Source organism: Miscanthus floridulus, chromosome 2, assembly GCF_019320115.1.
Source record: "Miscanthus floridulus cultivar M001 chromosome 2, ASM1932011v1, whole genome shotgun sequence".
Lineage (NCBI taxonomy): Eukaryota > Viridiplantae > Streptophyta > Magnoliopsida > Poales > Poaceae > Miscanthus > Miscanthus floridulus.
Window position 1 is genome coordinate 87368753 of NC_089581.1, and position 18455 is coordinate 87387207.

The 18455-nt window shown below is 44.8% G+C and overlaps 1 protein-coding gene across 1 annotated transcript; it reads right to left on the reverse strand.

Annotated features, from left to right (window-relative positions):
• Positions 1 to 1421: 1421 nt before the first annotated feature.
• LOC136536776 (uncharacterized) lies at positions 1422 to 3832 on the reverse strand. Its single transcript, XM_066528960.1, has 2 exons — positions 2416 to 3832; positions 1422 to 1607 (listed from the first exon to the last, which is right to left on the reverse strand). The coding sequence occupies exons 1-2, from the start codon at positions 3742 to 3744 to the stop codon at positions 1422 to 1424; spliced, it is 1515 nt and encodes a 504-aa protein (XP_066385057.1). The 5' UTR covers positions 3745 to 3832.
• Between the last annotated feature and the right edge of the window lie 14623 nt (positions 3833 to 18455).

Here is an 18455-nt window from a genome sequence, read left to right on the forward strand (position 1 = left end):
AGAAATGACCAGCAAGGATGTCCACTGTCTTTTTCACACCAAAATGTCCCATGAGTCCTCCTCCATGCGCTTCCTGCAACAATAACAAACGCACGGAGCTAGCTGGAATGCATAGCTTGTTAGCTCTAAAGACAAACCCGTCGGTGAGGACGAATCTGTTCCATGTTTTCCCCTCTTGGCAATTCAGCAATACATCTTTGAAATCATTGTCATGTGCATATTGTTCCTTAATAGTTTCCAAACCAAAGATTTTAAAGTCAAGTTGTGAAAGCATGTTGTAACGTCTAGACAAAGCATCAGCAATTATATTTTCCTTCCCCTTTTTGTGTTTGATGACATAAGGAAAGGACTCGATGAATTCAACCCACTTGGCATGTCTACGGTTCAGTTTTGCTTGACTACGGATGTGTTTCAATGATTCATGATCAGAATGTATGACAAACTCTTTGGGCCACAAATAATGCTGCCATGTTTCCAAAGTCCGAACTAGAGCAAGCAATTCCTTATCATAAGTAGAATAGTTCAAACTAGGGCCACTCAACTTTTCACTGAAATACGCCACAGGTTTTCCCTCTTGTAACAGCACACCACCCAACCCAATTCCACTAGCATCACATTCAAGCTCAAAGGTTTTGTTGAAATCAGGAAGTTGGAGTAACGGTGCATGAGTTAACTTATCTTTGAGCGTGTTGAAAGCATCCTGTTGGGCTGCAGCCCAAGTGAAGGTTGCACCCTTCTTGGTGAGTTCATGCAGCGGGGCTGCAATGGTGCTGAAGTCCTTCACAAATCGACGGTAGAAACCAGCAAGTCCTAGAAAACTCCGCACTTGTGTGACCGTGCAGGGAACAGGCCAGCTGTGTATGGCCTCAACCTTGGCTTGATCAACTTCGATTCCCTGCGGTGTCACAACATATCCAAGAAAAGAGACTCGATCTGTGCAAAAGGTGCACTTCTCAAGATTGCCAAACAAGTGTGCATCCCGTAGAGCATTGAAAACGGCACGCAAATGATCAAGATGTTCCTCTAATGATCTACTATATATCAAGATGTCATCAAAGTATACCACTACAAATCTGCCAATAAAAGAGCGTAAAACCTCGTTCATTAATCTCATGAAAGTGCTGGGTGCATTAGTCAATCCAAAGGGCATGACAAGCCATTCATATAAACCAAACTTAGTTTTAAACGCTGTTTTCCATTCATCTCCTAGCTTCATACGAATCTGGTGGTAACCACTACGCAAATCAATTTTAGAGAACACAATTGAGCCACTCAATTCATCAAGCATATCATCTAACCTTGGAATAGGATGACGATATCTGATTGTGATGTTGTTTATCGCTCTACAATCAACACACATGCGCCATGATCCATCCTTCTTAGGAACTAAAAGCACGGGAACGGCACAAGGGCTAAGAGACTCACGCACATAACCTTTGTTGAGCAATTCTTGTACTTGTCTCTGAATCTCTTTGTCTCGTCGGGTTGGTCCTATACGGCGCACGATTAGGCAAGGAAGCCCCAGGGATGAGGTCAATCTGGTGTTCAATCCCTCGAATTGGTGGCAGCCCCGGTGGTACCTCCTTTGGAAAAACATCGGCATACTCCTGCAAAAGATTAGTGACAGCAGGAGGCAAAGAAATAGATGTATCTTCGAGTGAAAATAAAGTTTCTTTGCAAACCAAAGCATAGCAAACAGTAGTACTAGCATCAATCTCATCCAAATCAGATTTGGTGGCAAAGTAACAAGAGCCTTTCAGCTTGATCTCATTTTTATTATGATGAACAGATTTGCTAGACTTCTTCTTATGTTTCTCAAGTTCATTAGCGACAATCTGATTTTCACTAGCAACAGCCTGATTCTTAAGTTTGCTAGATCTAGCAAGTTCATCTCTTAGAATAGACTCAGGGGACATGGGGTGCAACACAATCTTCTTGTCATTTTGCACAAAAGAGTATTGATTTGTTTTACCAGAGTGCAAGGAATCTTTATCAAACTGCCATGGTCTACCTAACAACATAGAGCATGCTTGCATAGGCACAACATCGCAGTCAATGGAATCATGATAAGAACCAATGGCAAACTCTACCCTTACCAATCGGGTTACCTTCACCTTGCCGCTGCTGTTAAGCCACTGAATGTAGTAAGGCTGCGGGTGTGGTTTTGTGCTCAATGAAAGCTTCTCCACCATTTCAGCACTTGCCAAGTTGTTGCAGCTTCCTCCATCTATGATCACACTGGCAAGAGCGTTCCTTGATCACACACTTGGTTTGAAACAAAGTGTGGCGCTGATTTTGTTCAGCCCTCTCCATTTGGGCACTTAGCACCCGCTGCACCACGAGGCTCTCATAGTGCTCAGCAGCTTCAGCCCCAATGTGCTCTTCGTCTTGTTGGAAATCATCTCCTTTCGCTACATTGTTAGCAGCAAGCAAAGCATATGTTTCTTCATCAAAATCACTAGCAGAGGAATACCCACCATCAGCTCGCACAACCATCACACGTGTGCTTGGGCAGTCCTTGCGTACGTGGCCATATCCTTTGCAGCGTAGGCACTGAATATCCCTTGTTCTCCCCGTGGATACCACCGAGGATGAACTCTTGGCAGATGTAGCCGTTGCTCCTCTAGTTGGTTCACTTGGGCATGGTACAGAATTTGTTGTAGAGGAGCGTGGCTTGATGGTCGAGGAAGATTGTGGGGGTGCACGCGTTGACGGTGCAGCAGCATTGGAGAGTGTCCACGGGCTAGCACGACCTGCAGGAATGTTAGCCCTCATGCTAGCTCGTCGTCCCTGCACTTCTCGTTCAGCTTTACAAGCAAGGTGAAATAAACGATTGACAGAATTATATTCCTTATAAGCTAGAATGTCCTGAATCTCCCGGTTCAGCCCACCCATAAATCTAGCTATGGCACCATCCTCATTTTCCTCTAGCCCGCAACGAAGCATACCCATTTGTAGCTCTTGATAGTACTCTTCTACAGATTTGGATCCTTGCCTCAATTGTTGCAACTTATGTAAAAGATCACGGGCATAATAAGAAGGAACAAATCTGGCCCGCATGACCCGTTTCAAAGCATCCCAAGTTGGTGTGTTATTTGGGTTCTTACGATGGTATTCAGACCACCAAACAGAGGCAAAGTCAGTAAACTCACTAGTTGCAGCCCTAACACGTTTGTCCTCAGGGAAATCATGGCAAGTAAATTTCTGATCAACAGCTAATTCCCAACTAAGGTACATATCAGGATTATACCTCCCATCAAAAGCAGGTATGGTGAATTTAATCTTGCCAAATGAGTCATCGGCACGTACCTCTTGCCGTGGTCGGCGAGGACCTGTCTCATGGCGGCGGCGATGTTGTTCGATGCGTCGATGACCATTCAGCTCCTCATCAAGCTCAGTGTCCGCTGTATATTCTTCTTCATCATGACCAGCAGCACTGCCCATGGTGTTGTTGTTGTTGTGATTGCGTCGTTTGAAACCATCACAGCGATTCTGTTCCATCCTCTCCAATCGCTCCAAGACACCTACAAGAGATGTATTAACAGAACCAAGAGTGCCTTCCAAGGAAGCCAACTTGGTGTTGGTCTCAATCTGAGCCGTCTCCAATTGACCAAGGCGCTCATTGGTGACACGAACATCCTCATCAAGGTGTTCAGCATGGAGCCTCACTTTGCGTTCAAAGTGTTGCAGCAAGGCTTTTGATCGAGGTGATTGTGGAGGGGTCCTTTCACCTTCTCCTGCCATGGTTAGTATGTAGCAAGGGAATCACAAGAAAATATGTCCTACCAACTAACTGAATTAGGTGGCAACAATTTTCATTCTCTCAGCATGTGCAACCGAGTTCTTACATGTCCTTACCTTGCTATGCAGATGGTGTTGGCGACGACAAGAACAACACAAGTAGTAGCAAGTAGAACCCTGTGATGTTGTAGATAATTTGTGGAGCTGTAGGTGGCTTAAAAAAATCAAGGTACAGCTGGAACCACGTTAGTCAATGCAAGTTGAATAAGTGTTCAAAGATAGTATCGTGCTGGTCCTAGGCTAACCCGTGCTAGAGACGCGAGCCTAGACACAAATGTTGTCACCGGACAGTAGCAAACAATGGAAATGATGAGAGTAAATAGCATCAACTTAACCCTTCTTTTTTCTTTCTTTCTTTCTTTCTTTCCTCCTTTTCCTTTCTTTTTCTTTTCTATTTTCTTTTCTTTTCTTTTCTTTTCGACAAGTAGCACAAACTGAACTTTTGCAATATGATTATAACAAGAATGCAGCAAGTAGCATAGACTTTCTTTTACTAGGGATAAGGATTGCAACAAGTAGTACAAATATGCAATTTGAACTCTCTTATTTTCAGAACTGAGTGTACTCAGATTTGCACCAAAAGGATAGGTGCATAAGGTAGTGTTTGTGTAGGCGCGGCTGAAGGTGATGGTGGTGAGGGTTTTAGCGAAAAGGTGGAGAGAGCAGCGGTGCTTTTGGTGGTGGTGGTGGTGGTATTGGTGGAGATTGCAGCGGCTGAAGTGGGGGGAAAGGCAACAGCGGATTGTGTGGTGACTAAAACGTGACAAGAACTCGAAACTCTAAAGGATTAGAACCTAAGAACCAGCACTTGACACCACGATGTAAAGCACAAACTCAACAAGCAAAGAACTAAGCAGATCAGCAAGGCTCAAACTTGTGTTTGGAATTTCAGTTCTATCCTATTTTTATATTTCTGGACTATAGGTAAAGTAATGAACGGTAAATCACTCACCAAAGAACCTTGCTCTGATTACCACATGATGGGACAAGGGGTTGTTCCTGATCTTTTGGTGAGTGTGGATAAACTCGATTTGGGGTGGATTCGACGTTGGCTGTCCGACTACAACGACCACAAGGTTGCTGCGCCTTAGCAACAGGTACACCGGCTCCGATTGTGATGTTCTTGCCGTGCCAAGAACACCAAGAACCTGCAAGCAACCGAGAACAAGCAAGAACAAGATGAACAAGCAAATAACTCACGGATTTAAGCCAAAGGCTGAATCTGAATCACAAGTTGGGGTCTTGAAACAAGCAAATCGGGTGGTCTAGCCGACACACGCGTTTACAAGGAAGAAGCAGCAGCTATCTTGCATCTAAACAAAACCCACCCTCATTCTGATGGCTGCTGGCTCTATTTATAAGGAGGAGAGCACAAGGGGGAGTGGGAAACCCTAATCTGGGCGTCCCTCAAAGGGCTGTAGTCAGTACAAGGCCCAAGCCCAAGCTGTAGGTCTCTGCGTCCTTTGGCTTGCTAGCGCACAGCTTCGGTAGATTCTGATAGTGGGGTTGGACCCATGTGAAAGAGGACGACGCGCTCTTTCCAACAAGTCAAAAACCAGCTTCATTGGATCTCGTATCAAGGAGTTATGGTACTTTTGATGGAGTGTCCCCTGCTGTCTTGAGATGAGCTGCGCGCCCCATTAATGATGATTCCCACTTGTTCGGCTGCTCCATCCTCATCATGGGGTCTAAACATGAGGCAATGGAGTCTTGACCATCATTCCTAAGAATAAGACAATCATCACCATGATTTAGTAGCATCCAATTCTGAGACGAGTTTGTATGAACAGCAAGGAACGACTTTACCTGATAATTAAGTTGTCGTGCTCGAGCTCTTGTCATCGGACCTTGTTGTGCAGCAGGTGTGGTTGTATCCATGGAAGGGATGTCCTCATCACACCCGATGGAACTCCTAAGTGACGTGGGTCATGTGGAATCTTGTTTCGATCTGTTTGGAGACAGGATTAGTGTCGATGCAAGCTAGGAGCACGGTTTGCGCCACATGTACCATTGGCTCAGAAATCATTTTGGACGCACCCGATGGTACTCCTAGGTGACGAGGCTCAAGTGGAATATCTCGTTTCACTCCGTTTGGACATAGTGCTAATCTTGACAGAAGATAGGTGTGTGGTTTGCGCCGAACGTACCATAGGCTCCGAAATCATTTTGGATGCTCCTGATGGAACTCCTAGGTGATGTGGGTCATGTGGAATCTTGCTTTGGTCTGTTTTGGAGACAAATTGGTGTTGGCGCAAGATAGGTACACGGTTTGTGCAAAACGTACCATAGGCACATAAATCATGATGGACGCACCAGATGGAACTCCTTGGAGACGTGGGTCATGTCAAATCTCATTATAGTCCGTTTGGGGATTATGTTAGTGTCGGTGCAAGATAGCTGCATGGTTTGTGCCAAATTGAACTTAGGCTCAGAAATTGTTTTGGACGCACCCGATGGTACTCCTAGGTGACGAGGCTCATGTGGAAGCTTGTTTCTGTCCATTTGGAGATAGTGCCAATCTTAACACAAGATAGGTGCACGGTTTGCGCCGAACATACCATAGGCTCAGAAATTGTTTTGGATGCACCCAATGGAACTCCTAGGTGACGTGGGCCATGTGGAGCCTCGTTTTGATCCATTTGGAGATAGTTTTAGTGTTGGTGCAACATAGGTGCACGGTTTGCGTTAAACATACCATAGGCTCGGAAATCGTTTTGGATGCACCCGATGGAACTCCTAGGTGACGTGGGTCATGTGTAACCTTGTTTTCTGGACGCACCCGATGGTACTCCTAGGTGATAGGCTCAAGTGGAATATCTCGATTCGGTCCGTTTGGGCATAGTGATAATCTTGACACAAGATAGGTGCGTGATTTGCGCCAAACGTACCATAGGCCTAGAAATCATTTTGGATGCGCCTGATGGAACTCGTCGGTGACGTGGGTCATGTGGAATTTTGTTTTGGTCTGTTTTGGAGACAATGTTGTTGTCGGTGCAAGATAGGTGCATGGTTTGCAACAAATGTACCATAGGCTCAGAAATCATTTTGGACGCACCCGGTGGTACTCCTAGGTGACAAGGGTCAAGTGAAAGCTCGCTTCGGTCCATTTGGAGATAGTGCTAATCTTGACGCAAGATAGGTGCATGATTTGCGATGAACATACCATAGGCTTTGAAATCATTTTGGACGCACCTCATGGATCTCCTAGGTGACGTGGGTCATGTGGAATCTCGTTTTGGTCCGTTTGGACACAATGTTAGTGTCGGTGCAAGATAGGTGCACGGTTTGCACCAAATATACCATAGGCTTAGAAAATTGTTTTGGACACAATGATGGTACTCCTACGGGTCGAGGCTCACGTGGATGCTCGTTTTGGTCTGTTTGGAGATAGTGCTAAGCTTGACGCAAGATAGGTGCATGGTTTGCACCGAACGTACCATAGGCTCTGAAATCATTTTGGATGCACCCGATGGAACACCTCGGTGACGTGGGTCATGTGGAACCTCGTTTCGATCCGTTTGGAGATAGTGTTACTGTTGGTGCAACATAGGTGCACGGTTTGCGCCAAACGTACCATAGGCTTGGAAATCATTTTGGATGCACCCAACGGAACTCCTAGGTGACGTAGGTCATGTGGAATCTTGTTTCGGTCCATTTGGAGACAGTGTTATTGTTGGTGCACGGTTTGCATCAAACATACCATAGGCTTAGAAAATCATTTTGGACACAATGATGGTACTCCAACGTGTCGAGGCTCAAGTGGTTGATCGTTTCGGTCTGTTTGGAGATAGTGATAATCTTGATGCAAGATAGGTGCACGGTTTTGCGCCGAACGTACCATAGGCTCCAAAATCATTTTGGATGCACCCGATGGAACTCCTAGGTGACATGGGTCATGTGGAACGTCGTTTCGATCCGTTTGGAGATAGTGTTAGTGTTGGTGCAAGATAGGTGCACGGTTTGCGCCGAACGTACCATAGGCTCATAAATCATTTTGGATGCACCTGACGGAACTCCTAGGTGACGTGGGTCATGTGGAACCTGATGAGGACATCATTGGTTCAAATATGACCATGCCAACCACTTCTATACCAAAGGTGCTGCCATTCTATATGAGGCTTATCATTGATGCATTTGATGATTTGATGCTGCACCATGATGTGTGTTCATTCTCTTTTTCAGAATTACTTACATGGATCAAGGGAAGGTTTGATTGCATATGGAAAGCATGGAAGGTTAATGAAGTTGATTGGAGACCAAATCCAAGTATTGCTAACTTCCTCTGCTAGGCCACCACGTCACTTTGGTTCCAAGGACAGAAAGAGTCCAAGTCCAACACGTTTTGGAAGTTGAATTCGGACTGCAAAATAGTCCCAAATTGCGACGGTTGCCACGACTTCATACGGACTCCGATTGGGACATTCTAGCACTTTTTGGAAAGCTTATCAAGTCTATTTTCCAACGGATCTGGAGTCATGGCTATATCTTATCCGATGCTTCCGCAGTCATCGTTTTAACGCTAGGACCTTTTCTGCCTTTGGTGCTGCATCACCCTATTTTGGGCCGATGGTCCATGTATCAAGTTGGGTCCATTAGGGACGCGTCCTAGGGTTGGAGAATGACCCCAACACCCCTCTGGTCATTCCCCTAGGTATTAATAAGGATTAGAGCCGCCACAAACAGATTGGGTTTTGTTTGTTGAAAGTTTAGCCATTGCTACTTCCTTGTAGACGTGTGTGTTGACTAGACCATCCGTTCTACTTGATTCAGAACCCCAACTTTGTGAGTTCAGATTGGTTTTTCATCTCCATATTTGTAATTGAGTTGCTTGTTCTACTTGTTCTTGCTTGTTCCTCGATTGCTTGCAGGAATTACCCTAGTGGTTTGGTTGATCATGCTCTACAAGATCGCGATAGCCGTTGGAGGTAGTGTATCGGTTGCTAAGGCGTAGCATCATTGGATGGTTGTAGTCGGGCCGTGAACGTCATCTCCATCCCCAAAGCGAGTTATCCACCTTCTCTCATCGAAAGATTGGGATCAACCCTAGCGGGTTCGCTCTAATCCTTATTAATACCTAGGGGAACGACCAGGGGGGTGTTGGGGTCATTCTCCAACCCTAGGATATGTCCCTAATGGACCCAACTTGATACATGGACCATCGGCCCAAAATAGGGTGATGCAGCACCAAAGGTAGAAAAGGTCCCGGTGTTGAAATGATGACTGCGGAAGCATCGGATAAGATATAGCCATGAGTCTAGATCCATTGGAAAATAGACTTGATAAGCTTTCCAAAAAGTGCTAGAACGTCCCAATCGGACTCTGTATGAAGTCGTGGCGACCGTCGCAATTTGGGACTATTTTGCAGTCCAAATTCAACTTCCAAAACGTGTTGGACTTGGACTCTTTCTGTCCTTGGAACCAAAGTGACGTGGTGGCCTAGCAGAGGACATTAGGAATACTTGGATTTGGTCCCCAATCAACTTCATTAACCTTCCATGCTTTCCATATGCAATCAAACCTTCCCTTGATCCATGTAAGTAATTCTGAAAATGAGAATGAACACACATCATGGTGCAGCATCAATTCATCAAATGCATCAATGATAAGCCTCATATAGAATGGTTGCACCTTTGGTATAGAAGTGGTTGGCATGGTCATATTTGAGCCAATGATGTCCTCATCATTCTCCCCTTCTTGACAGCAAACCGTCCTTGGTTTGACCTTTGTTGGAGGATGTGTTGTAGGTAAAAGTGAACCGTGCTCCCCTTCTTGATATTTATCCTACTGCATATGGGAAAAACTAGGAAAACTTTGTAAGACATCATTAGTGTTAGTGTAGCCCTCAATTTGATCATGGTATTGTGGCCCAAAAGGATATTTCAGATTAGAGCAAATATAAACTTTATGCACCAAATATTCTCCTTTGTTGTCATATTTGCCAATTGCATGAAGCGAACAATGATTAAAACTCGGCAAACCAGAATCAAATTTAAGTGTCTCTTTTAGACAATTTAGATTACACAGAATATCAAATTCAATATAACCCAAAGTATTTAAAGAGGACAGCAAATTTAGTTCATCTTGTGCACATGTAATAGGATGAAAAAGCTTATCTTCAGCACATTTGTATGGTTCCAAACCAAAAGTATCACACTTATTCACTACTTGTGGCATAGGAGTAAAAGAATCATCAGCACACAACTCCTCTTTATCACAAGGAACAGCGAGTAATTCAATTTGTGACAAAGGAAAATCAGTAGTGGATTCCACTATTTGTTGCTCTTCATTAGCATGCAGAGTGGACAAATTTTGGACATTATGGGTCACATCATTCTGGCAAGTATTCACAGATAATAGAATCTCTTTTTCAGCATTGAGAGCCAGACAAAACAATTGACCTATCTTGCACCAACACTAACACTATCTCCAAACAGATCGAAATGAGGCTCCACACGACCCACGTCACCTAGGAGTTCCATCGGGTGCATCCAAAACAATTTCTGAGCCTATGGTACATTCGGCGCAAACTGTGCACCTATCTTGCATCAAGATTAGCACTATATACAAATTGACTGAAACAAAATATTGCACACGAGCCTCGTCACCTAGGAGTACCATCAGCTACGTCCAAAATGATTTCTGAGCCAATGGTACATGTGGCGCAAACCATGCAGGTATCTTGCACCGACACTAATACTGTCTCCAAACGGACCGAAACGAGATTCCACAAGACCTACATCACCTAGGAGTTCCATCGGGTGCATCCAAAATGATTTCTGAGCCTATGGTACGTTCGGCGCAAACCATGCACCTATCTTGCATCAAGATTAGCACTATATACATATTGACTGAAACGAGATATTGCACATGAGCCTCGTCACTTTGGAGTACCATCAGCTGTGTCCAAAACGATTTCTGAGCCAATGGTACATGTGGCACAAACCATGCAGGTATCTTGCACCGACACTAATACTGTCTCCAAATGCAGCGAAATGAGATTCCACAAGACCCACGTCACCTAGGAGTTCCTTTGGGTGTGTCCAAAACAATTTCTGAGCCTATGTTATGTTCGGCACAAACCGTGCACCTATATTGCATCAAGATTAGCACTATCTCCAAATGGACCGAAATGAGCATCCAATTCACCCTCGACACCTAGGAGTACCACTGGGTGCGTCCAAAACTATTTCTTAGCCTATGGTATGTTTGGCGCAAACCGTGCACCTATCTTGCACCGACACTAACAATGTCTACAAACGTACCGAAACGAGATTCCACAAGACCCACGTCACATAGGAGTTCCATCGGGTGCGTCCAAAATGATTTCTGAGCCTATGGTATGTTCGGCGCAAACCATGCACCTATCTTTCATCAAGATTTGCACTATCTCCAAATTGACTGAAACGAGATATTACACATGAGCCTCATCACCTAGGACTACCATCGGCTGCATCCAAAATGATTTCTGAGCCAATGGTACATGTGGCGCAAACCGTGCAGGTATCTTGCACCAAGACTAATACTGTCTCTAAACGGACTGAAACGAGATTCCACGAGACCCACGTCACCTAGGAGTTCCTTCGGGTGCATCCAAAACAATTTCTGAGCCTATGGTATGTTTGGCGCAAACCGTGCACCTATATTGCGTCAAGATTAGCACTATCTCCAAATGGACCAAAAAGAGCATCCAGTTCACCCTCGACACCTAGGAGTACCGCCGGGTGCGTTGAAAACTATTTCTGAGCCTATGGTACATTTGGCGCAAACCGTGCACCTATATTGCACCGAAACTAACAATGTCTACAAACGGACCGAAATGAGATTCCACAAGACCCACGTCACATAGGAGTTCCATCGAGTGCGTCCAAAATGATTTCAGAGCCTATGGTACGTTCGCCGCTAACCGTGCACCTATCTTGCGTCAAGATTAGCACTTTCACCATACAGACCAAAACAAGCTGCTAGTTGACACTTGTCACCTAGGAGTACCACCAGGTGCGTCCAAAACGATATCTGAGCCTATGGTACGTTTGGCGCAAACCGTGCACCTATCTTGCACCAACACTAACACTATCTCCAAACGGATCAAAACGAGGTTCCACTTGGCCCACATCACCTAGGAGTTCCATTGGGTGAATCCAAAACGATTTCTGAGCCTATGGTACATTCGGCGCAAACCATGCACCTATCTCGCATCAGGATTAGCACTATATAAAAATTGACTAAAATGATATATTGCACACGAGCCTCGTCACCTTGGAGTACCATCGGCTGCGTCCAAAATGATTTCTAAGCCAATGGTACATGTGGCGCAAACTATGCAGGTATCTTGCACCGACACTAATACTGTCTCCAAATGGAGCGAAACAAGATTCCACAAGACCCACGTCACCTAGGAGTTCCTTTGGGTGTGTCCAAAACAATTTCCGAGCCTATGTTATGTTCGGCGCAAACCGTGCACCTATATTGCGTCAAGATTAGCACTATCTCCAAATGGACCGAAATGAGCATCTAGTTCACCCTCGACACCTAGGAGTACCACCGGGTGCGTCCAAAACTATTTCTGAGCCTATGGTACGTTTGGCGCAAACCGTGCACCTATATTGCACCGACACTAACAATGTCTACAAACGGACTGAAACAAGATTCCATAAGACCCACGTCACATAGGAGTTCCATCGGGTGCGTCCAAAATGATTTTCGAGCCTACGGTATGTTCAGCGCAAACCATGCACCTATCTTGTATCAATATTTGCACTACCTCCAAATTGACTGAAATGAGATATTCCACACGAGCCTCATCACCAAGGAGTACCATTGGCTGTGTCCAAAATGATTTCTGAGCCAATGGTACATGTGGCGCAAACCATGCACGTATCTTGCACCGACGCTAACACTATCTCCAAACGGACCGAAACAAAACTGCATAAGACCCACGTCACCTAGGAGTTCCATTGTGTGTGTCCAAAATGATTTTAGAGCCTATGGTACGTTCACCGCTAACCGTGCACCTATCTTGCGTCAAGATTAGCACTTTCACCATACAGACCAAAATGAGCTGCTAGTTGACCCTTGTCACCTAGGAGTACCACCAGGTGTTTCCAAAACGATATCTATGCCTATGGTACGTTTGGCGCAAACCATGCACCTATCTTGCACCAACACTAACACTATCTCCAAATGGATCGAAACAAGGTTCCACTTGACCCATGTCACCTAGGAGTTCCATCGGGTGCATCCAAAACGATTTCCGAGCCTAAGGTACGTTCGGCGCAAACCATGCACCTATCTTGCATCAAGATTAGCACTATATACAAATTGACTGAAATGAGATATTGCACACGAGTCTCGTCACCTTGGAGTACCATCGGCTGCGTCCAAAATGATTTCTGAGCCAATGGTACATGTGGCGCAAATCGTGCAGGTATCTTGCACCAACACTAATACTGCCTCCAAATGCAGCAAAACGAGATTCCACAAGACCCGCATCACCTAGGAGTTCCTTCGGGTGTGTCCAAAACAATTTCTGAGCCTATGTTATGTTTGGCGCAAACCATGCACCTATATTGCGTCAAGATTAGCACTATCTCCAAATGGACCGAAACGAGCATCCAGTTCACCCTCGACACCTAGGAGTACCATCGGGTGCATCCAAAACTATTTCTGAGCCTATGGTATGTTTGGCACAAACCATGCACCTATCTTGCACCGACACTAACACTATCTACAAACGGACCGAAACAAGATTCCACAAGACCCACGTCACATAGGAGTTGTATCGGGGGCGTCCAAAATGATTTCCGAGCCTATGGTACGTTCGGCACAAACCGTGCACCTATCTTGCATCAAGATTAGTACTATCTCCAAATTGACCGAAATGAGATATTCCACACGAGCCTCGTCACCTAGGACTACCGTCGGCTGTGTCCAAAATGATTTCTGAGCCCTACATGTGGCGCAAAACATGCATGTATCTTGCACCGACGCTAACACTATCTCCAAATGGACCGAAACAAGACTGCACAAGACCCACGTCACCTAGGAGTTCCATCGGGTGTGTCCAAAATGATTTCAGAGCCTATAGTACGTTCGCCGCTAACCGTGCACCTATCTTGCGTCAAGATTAGCACTTTCACCATACGGACCAAAACAAGCTGCTAGTTGACACTTGTAACACCTTGAGTGTTAGCCTTGCATAACTTGACTTGCATAGCATGAGCATGATCATAAAGCATTCATATATAAGCTGACACTTGAAACATTTGATTGAAACATATGCAACATTCTTATTATTTCATGTTTCCATGTGTATGTGCATATGATCATGAGTGTAAACATGTAGATGATTGTGTGACCTTGCAAATAGCTTAAACATGTTTAGAATATCATCATGAACAACTTTGGTATTTATGGCTTAGGCTAATTAGGTCATTATGTCATAGTTTAAGTATGTACCATCTTTTGAATGTAGCTTGTTTGACCAAGTTTGAACTAGGTGTTAGAGACATTGCATGGAGGAGATCACTAAAGCAAAGTTATAGTATTTGCTATAAGGAACAACTTTTATTTTTAGGTCATTAACTGATTCAGCTCCTAACATGTGTGAAATTGGATCACAAAAATCAGAAAAATCAACATTTGCAACACTTAGCAAATTCTTGCTAAGTCATGAACCTTGACTGACTGACAGCCGATATTTGGGATGATTTTACTCCGTTCCTGTTGCGAATTAGCATGAGGTCTTTGAACAATAGTTGTAGCTGGTACATTGAGCTACAATTTTGGTTTAGATGGTGTGAGCTAATACACCACGGATTAGCAGTTAATTGGACAAGAAAAACCACTGTCAGGCTTGTTTCGCGGCTCTGAATGAACCGAGCGACGCCGTTCAGTGGCCGACACCGTCAGGGCATGCACGCCGTGTGGAGCCAGCGGCCGGCCGCGCATCACCGGTGCCCTGCCGTGTGTGGCCAGGGTAGGCCAGCTCACGCCTTAACCTTCCCAGCGCTCGCCCGCACTCAGCCGAGCTCACCATTCGCCTCGCCTTGGCCTTCTTCCTCGCCCGTAGCTGCAGCCGTCCTCGCACCGAGAGCCGCCAGTGCCATTGTCGATGATAGCTCATCCTCGCTGCTCCTCCGCCACTACAACAGCTCCACCGCCACCCCAACATCCCACCATGTCCACCAGTGTTCACTCACCATGCTCGGTAAGCGCCAGCGTTGTGCGCAAGCTCGCCGAAGCATCACCGTTGTGCCCGTCACCGTGGCTGGGGCACCTCCCTCCACCATCGACCGTGCAACCTTGTGCGATAGGTCTACCTGAGCCCATGGAAGCTCATCCGCGCCTTTTAGTGCTTCGCCATGGCCTCCACCGGTGTACCGCCGTTGTCTCACCTCGCCGATCCGCCATGGCCACCATCGTCGTCACTGGTGTCGACGATAGGGCCGGCCAAGTGGTGCGATAGATTTGCTAGGTCGAGTAGGTCACTGGGTGATGATGTCACCACCGGCAACCTCGCCGTCGGCAAGCTTTGGCTGCGCCACCGTCTCGCAGCGCCGTTGCTCTGTTCGTGTCTCACTGGCGTGTGGGGTCCCCTGTCAGGCGGGTCCCATCGGTCAGCGACAGGAGTAGAATAGGCTAGTTCATTTAAATCCAGATCTGGTGTTGTTTTGTAATTTTTGTATCTTCAGTTTGGTAGCTTCAAAAATTGTGAAATAAATTTGTTAGTGTTCCTTAGGAAGTGTAATATTTAGGAAAAATATGTTCTTAACATTTGCAGTAGAAATTTTTGGAGATTTAAATAGAAATTTGAAATGTGCTTTTGAATGCATGCAAATTTGTTTATTTTATATCTAGAGTTTCTGTGCTCCAAAAATTATGAAATTTTTGTGGTAACCTATTCTTGTCATATATGAACTTTGGTAAAAATTTGAGGATCAGTGCATGTGTAGATTTATAGTTATAGATTTTTCTTTTATGAATAGTTAATCCTTGTATGAATTTTTATAAATTATTTATGAATCCAAAATTCATGAAATTTGTTGGAGATAATCCTAGTACCATATGGATGCTAAGAAAAATAGGAAATCTATTGCTTGACACTTTTCACTAGGGTTTTCCATTTATGCTATTTCAAGCCTTGCTGCCTTGCCATTTTTGTATAGGATGTTCTACTTGGCAAAATGGCATGAAACTTTTACAGTAGTCCTTTGAGAGCATTAGTAAGGCACTGTAAATTTTTGAGAATTTATGAAGTACATCTGATATATGCTTATTATTGAACCTAAAAATCTAAGTAAAATAATAAAGGCATTTAAATATATAGTTTGGGCTTCACCATTATATTATCTTAAATGTATTTGGTATGCTTAAATTGTTGGTAGATTTTATGTTGTCAAATTTTGACTGATTACATGAAGTAGAAGTATTGTTACTTTGTATTGCAAATTGAATAGTTTCTAGATAGATTCTGGGGTTTGATGAGTTGCATGTTGAAAATGATGTGTACTGTAAAAATGGTTAATAATAAAGTTGTAGAGAATTTGATAAGCTTTCCAGAAAGTCCAGGATCACTATATTTGGATTAGTAGAACTCCAGTTATGAGTGAAACAAGTAGCTACTATTTTGTGGTATAATCGATGCATTGTGGAAGTAGATAATTAAATAATCGAGAAGAGATATGCACCTACTCAATGAACATGATGCACTTGTTAACATATATGCATTCATAATGCTTATGCCATTTTCATGCATCTAGGATCGGAGGAAGAGATAACGTTGCTGGAATTCCAAGAAGCAGAGGAAGGGGACCAGCAGGAGAATCCGCAAGCCGCAGCTCCCAAAGGCGTGGAGCAGAATCCTGAAGAGCTTCTAGAGTGTCCTGACCACCGCCCTACTTCCTTTCTGTGAGGCAAGCCCCAGAGCATTCTAAGTCTCCCAGTAATTTACAAATGTTTACTTAAGTACTTATGATTGATGCATTAGGTTATAAGAGTTGAATGGAACCACTTGATGCATATAAATTCCTTGTCCAGATATTACACCTTTAACCCTGCCATGAGCGCCATGTTCACAGTGATGAGAGTGTTAGAGGGAGTAGAAGGTAGCCTCAGACGTGTGTCTAGTGCTCTTGGTCATGCCCGTGAGGACCAACGTCAGCTTCAGAGGGAGCACGACGCCGAGATTGAGAGGCTCACTACAGAGATGGCTCGGTTAACTCACTAGAGGAATGCAGCCTGGTCTAGGGAAGATGTTCTGAGAGCTCGACAGTTTGAGCTAGGGCAGCAGATGGCCAATGCGGAAGAATACAATGATAACCTACATGAAGAGGTTCATCTGCTGAATAACCAGCTCCACCCTTATGTCCCACCTAGAGCCGCAGAGATGGATCTAGAAGAGGACGACGAAGAAGAAGAAGTGGAGCCTCAAGAAGAAGTGGAGCCTGAGGAAGGAGATGATCCTACGTCTGACCTCGATAGTGATCATGATGAGGATTAGATTGCTTAGTACTTAGTGGAAGGTCTAATGTATCACCTTTATTCATGTAATGGACCTGTAGCTCGAATTTGGTAATAGTAATCCAACTATCATGTAATGTTGTTAATCGCACAACTATCGCACGTTTGGTTGAACATTAATGCAATTCTAGTCCTTTGTTGGTAATCATGATTTAAATTTGCATGCATTATGAGCGCGATAAGTGGTCAAATTGGTGATGTCATGTTGTGAGAATGAATTGTTATGCCTCTGTTGTTGTTGTGAATTTGAGAAATTTCTCCAGTAATTTCAGTTTGGCATGATTATAGTTCATCTGCAATCTCTTGGCATCAACCAATAATCGCTTATTGTTGCAACTTTACAGATGACGCGCACCCATGCTGGAGCTGGTGGCAGCCAGGATGGCAACCATGATGACTTGCCACCCCCACCATCGCTGTCTGCTTAGGAGTTCTTTACCTAGTTCCTGGGGAGCCAAAGGACAATGGAGGAAGCTTTGCGCCTCATCGCGCAAAACACCGCTCGTGGCCACCCACATCAACCAGGGGCCAAGCCAAATCAGCACAGTATATTCAAGGAGTTTCTGGATACGAAGCCTCCAATCTTCAAGGTGGCTGAGGAACCACTGCAGGCTGACAGTGGCTAAATACCATTGAGCAAAAATTTCATCTGCTGAGGGTCACCGAGCATCTGAAAGCTGAGTATGCTTCTCATCAATTGCAAGGACCAGTAGGGATCTGGTGGACACATTTCCTGTCGTCTTTGCCTGCTAATGCGCGAGTTACCTAGGAATAGTTCAAGCTGGCTTTTAGGGGACATCATATTCCCCTGGGCCTGATGCGCATGAAGGCCACCAAATTTATGAGGCTCACTCAAGGGACAAAGACTCTCACAGAATATATGCATGCATTCAACAACTTGTCCAGATACGCTCTAGGTTTTGTGGATACCGAGGAGAAAAAGATAGAGAGCTTCAAACGGGGTCTGGGTACTAAACTGATGAAGACTATGGCAAATTCTAGGTGTGCCATGTACAATGAGTTTATTAGTGATGCCTTGACCCAAGAAAACCACAACAACATGCATGCAGTTGCCAAGGGTCGCAAGAGGGCATATGAGGCCGGTGCCTCCGGATCCTTCCAATCAAAAGCGCCTA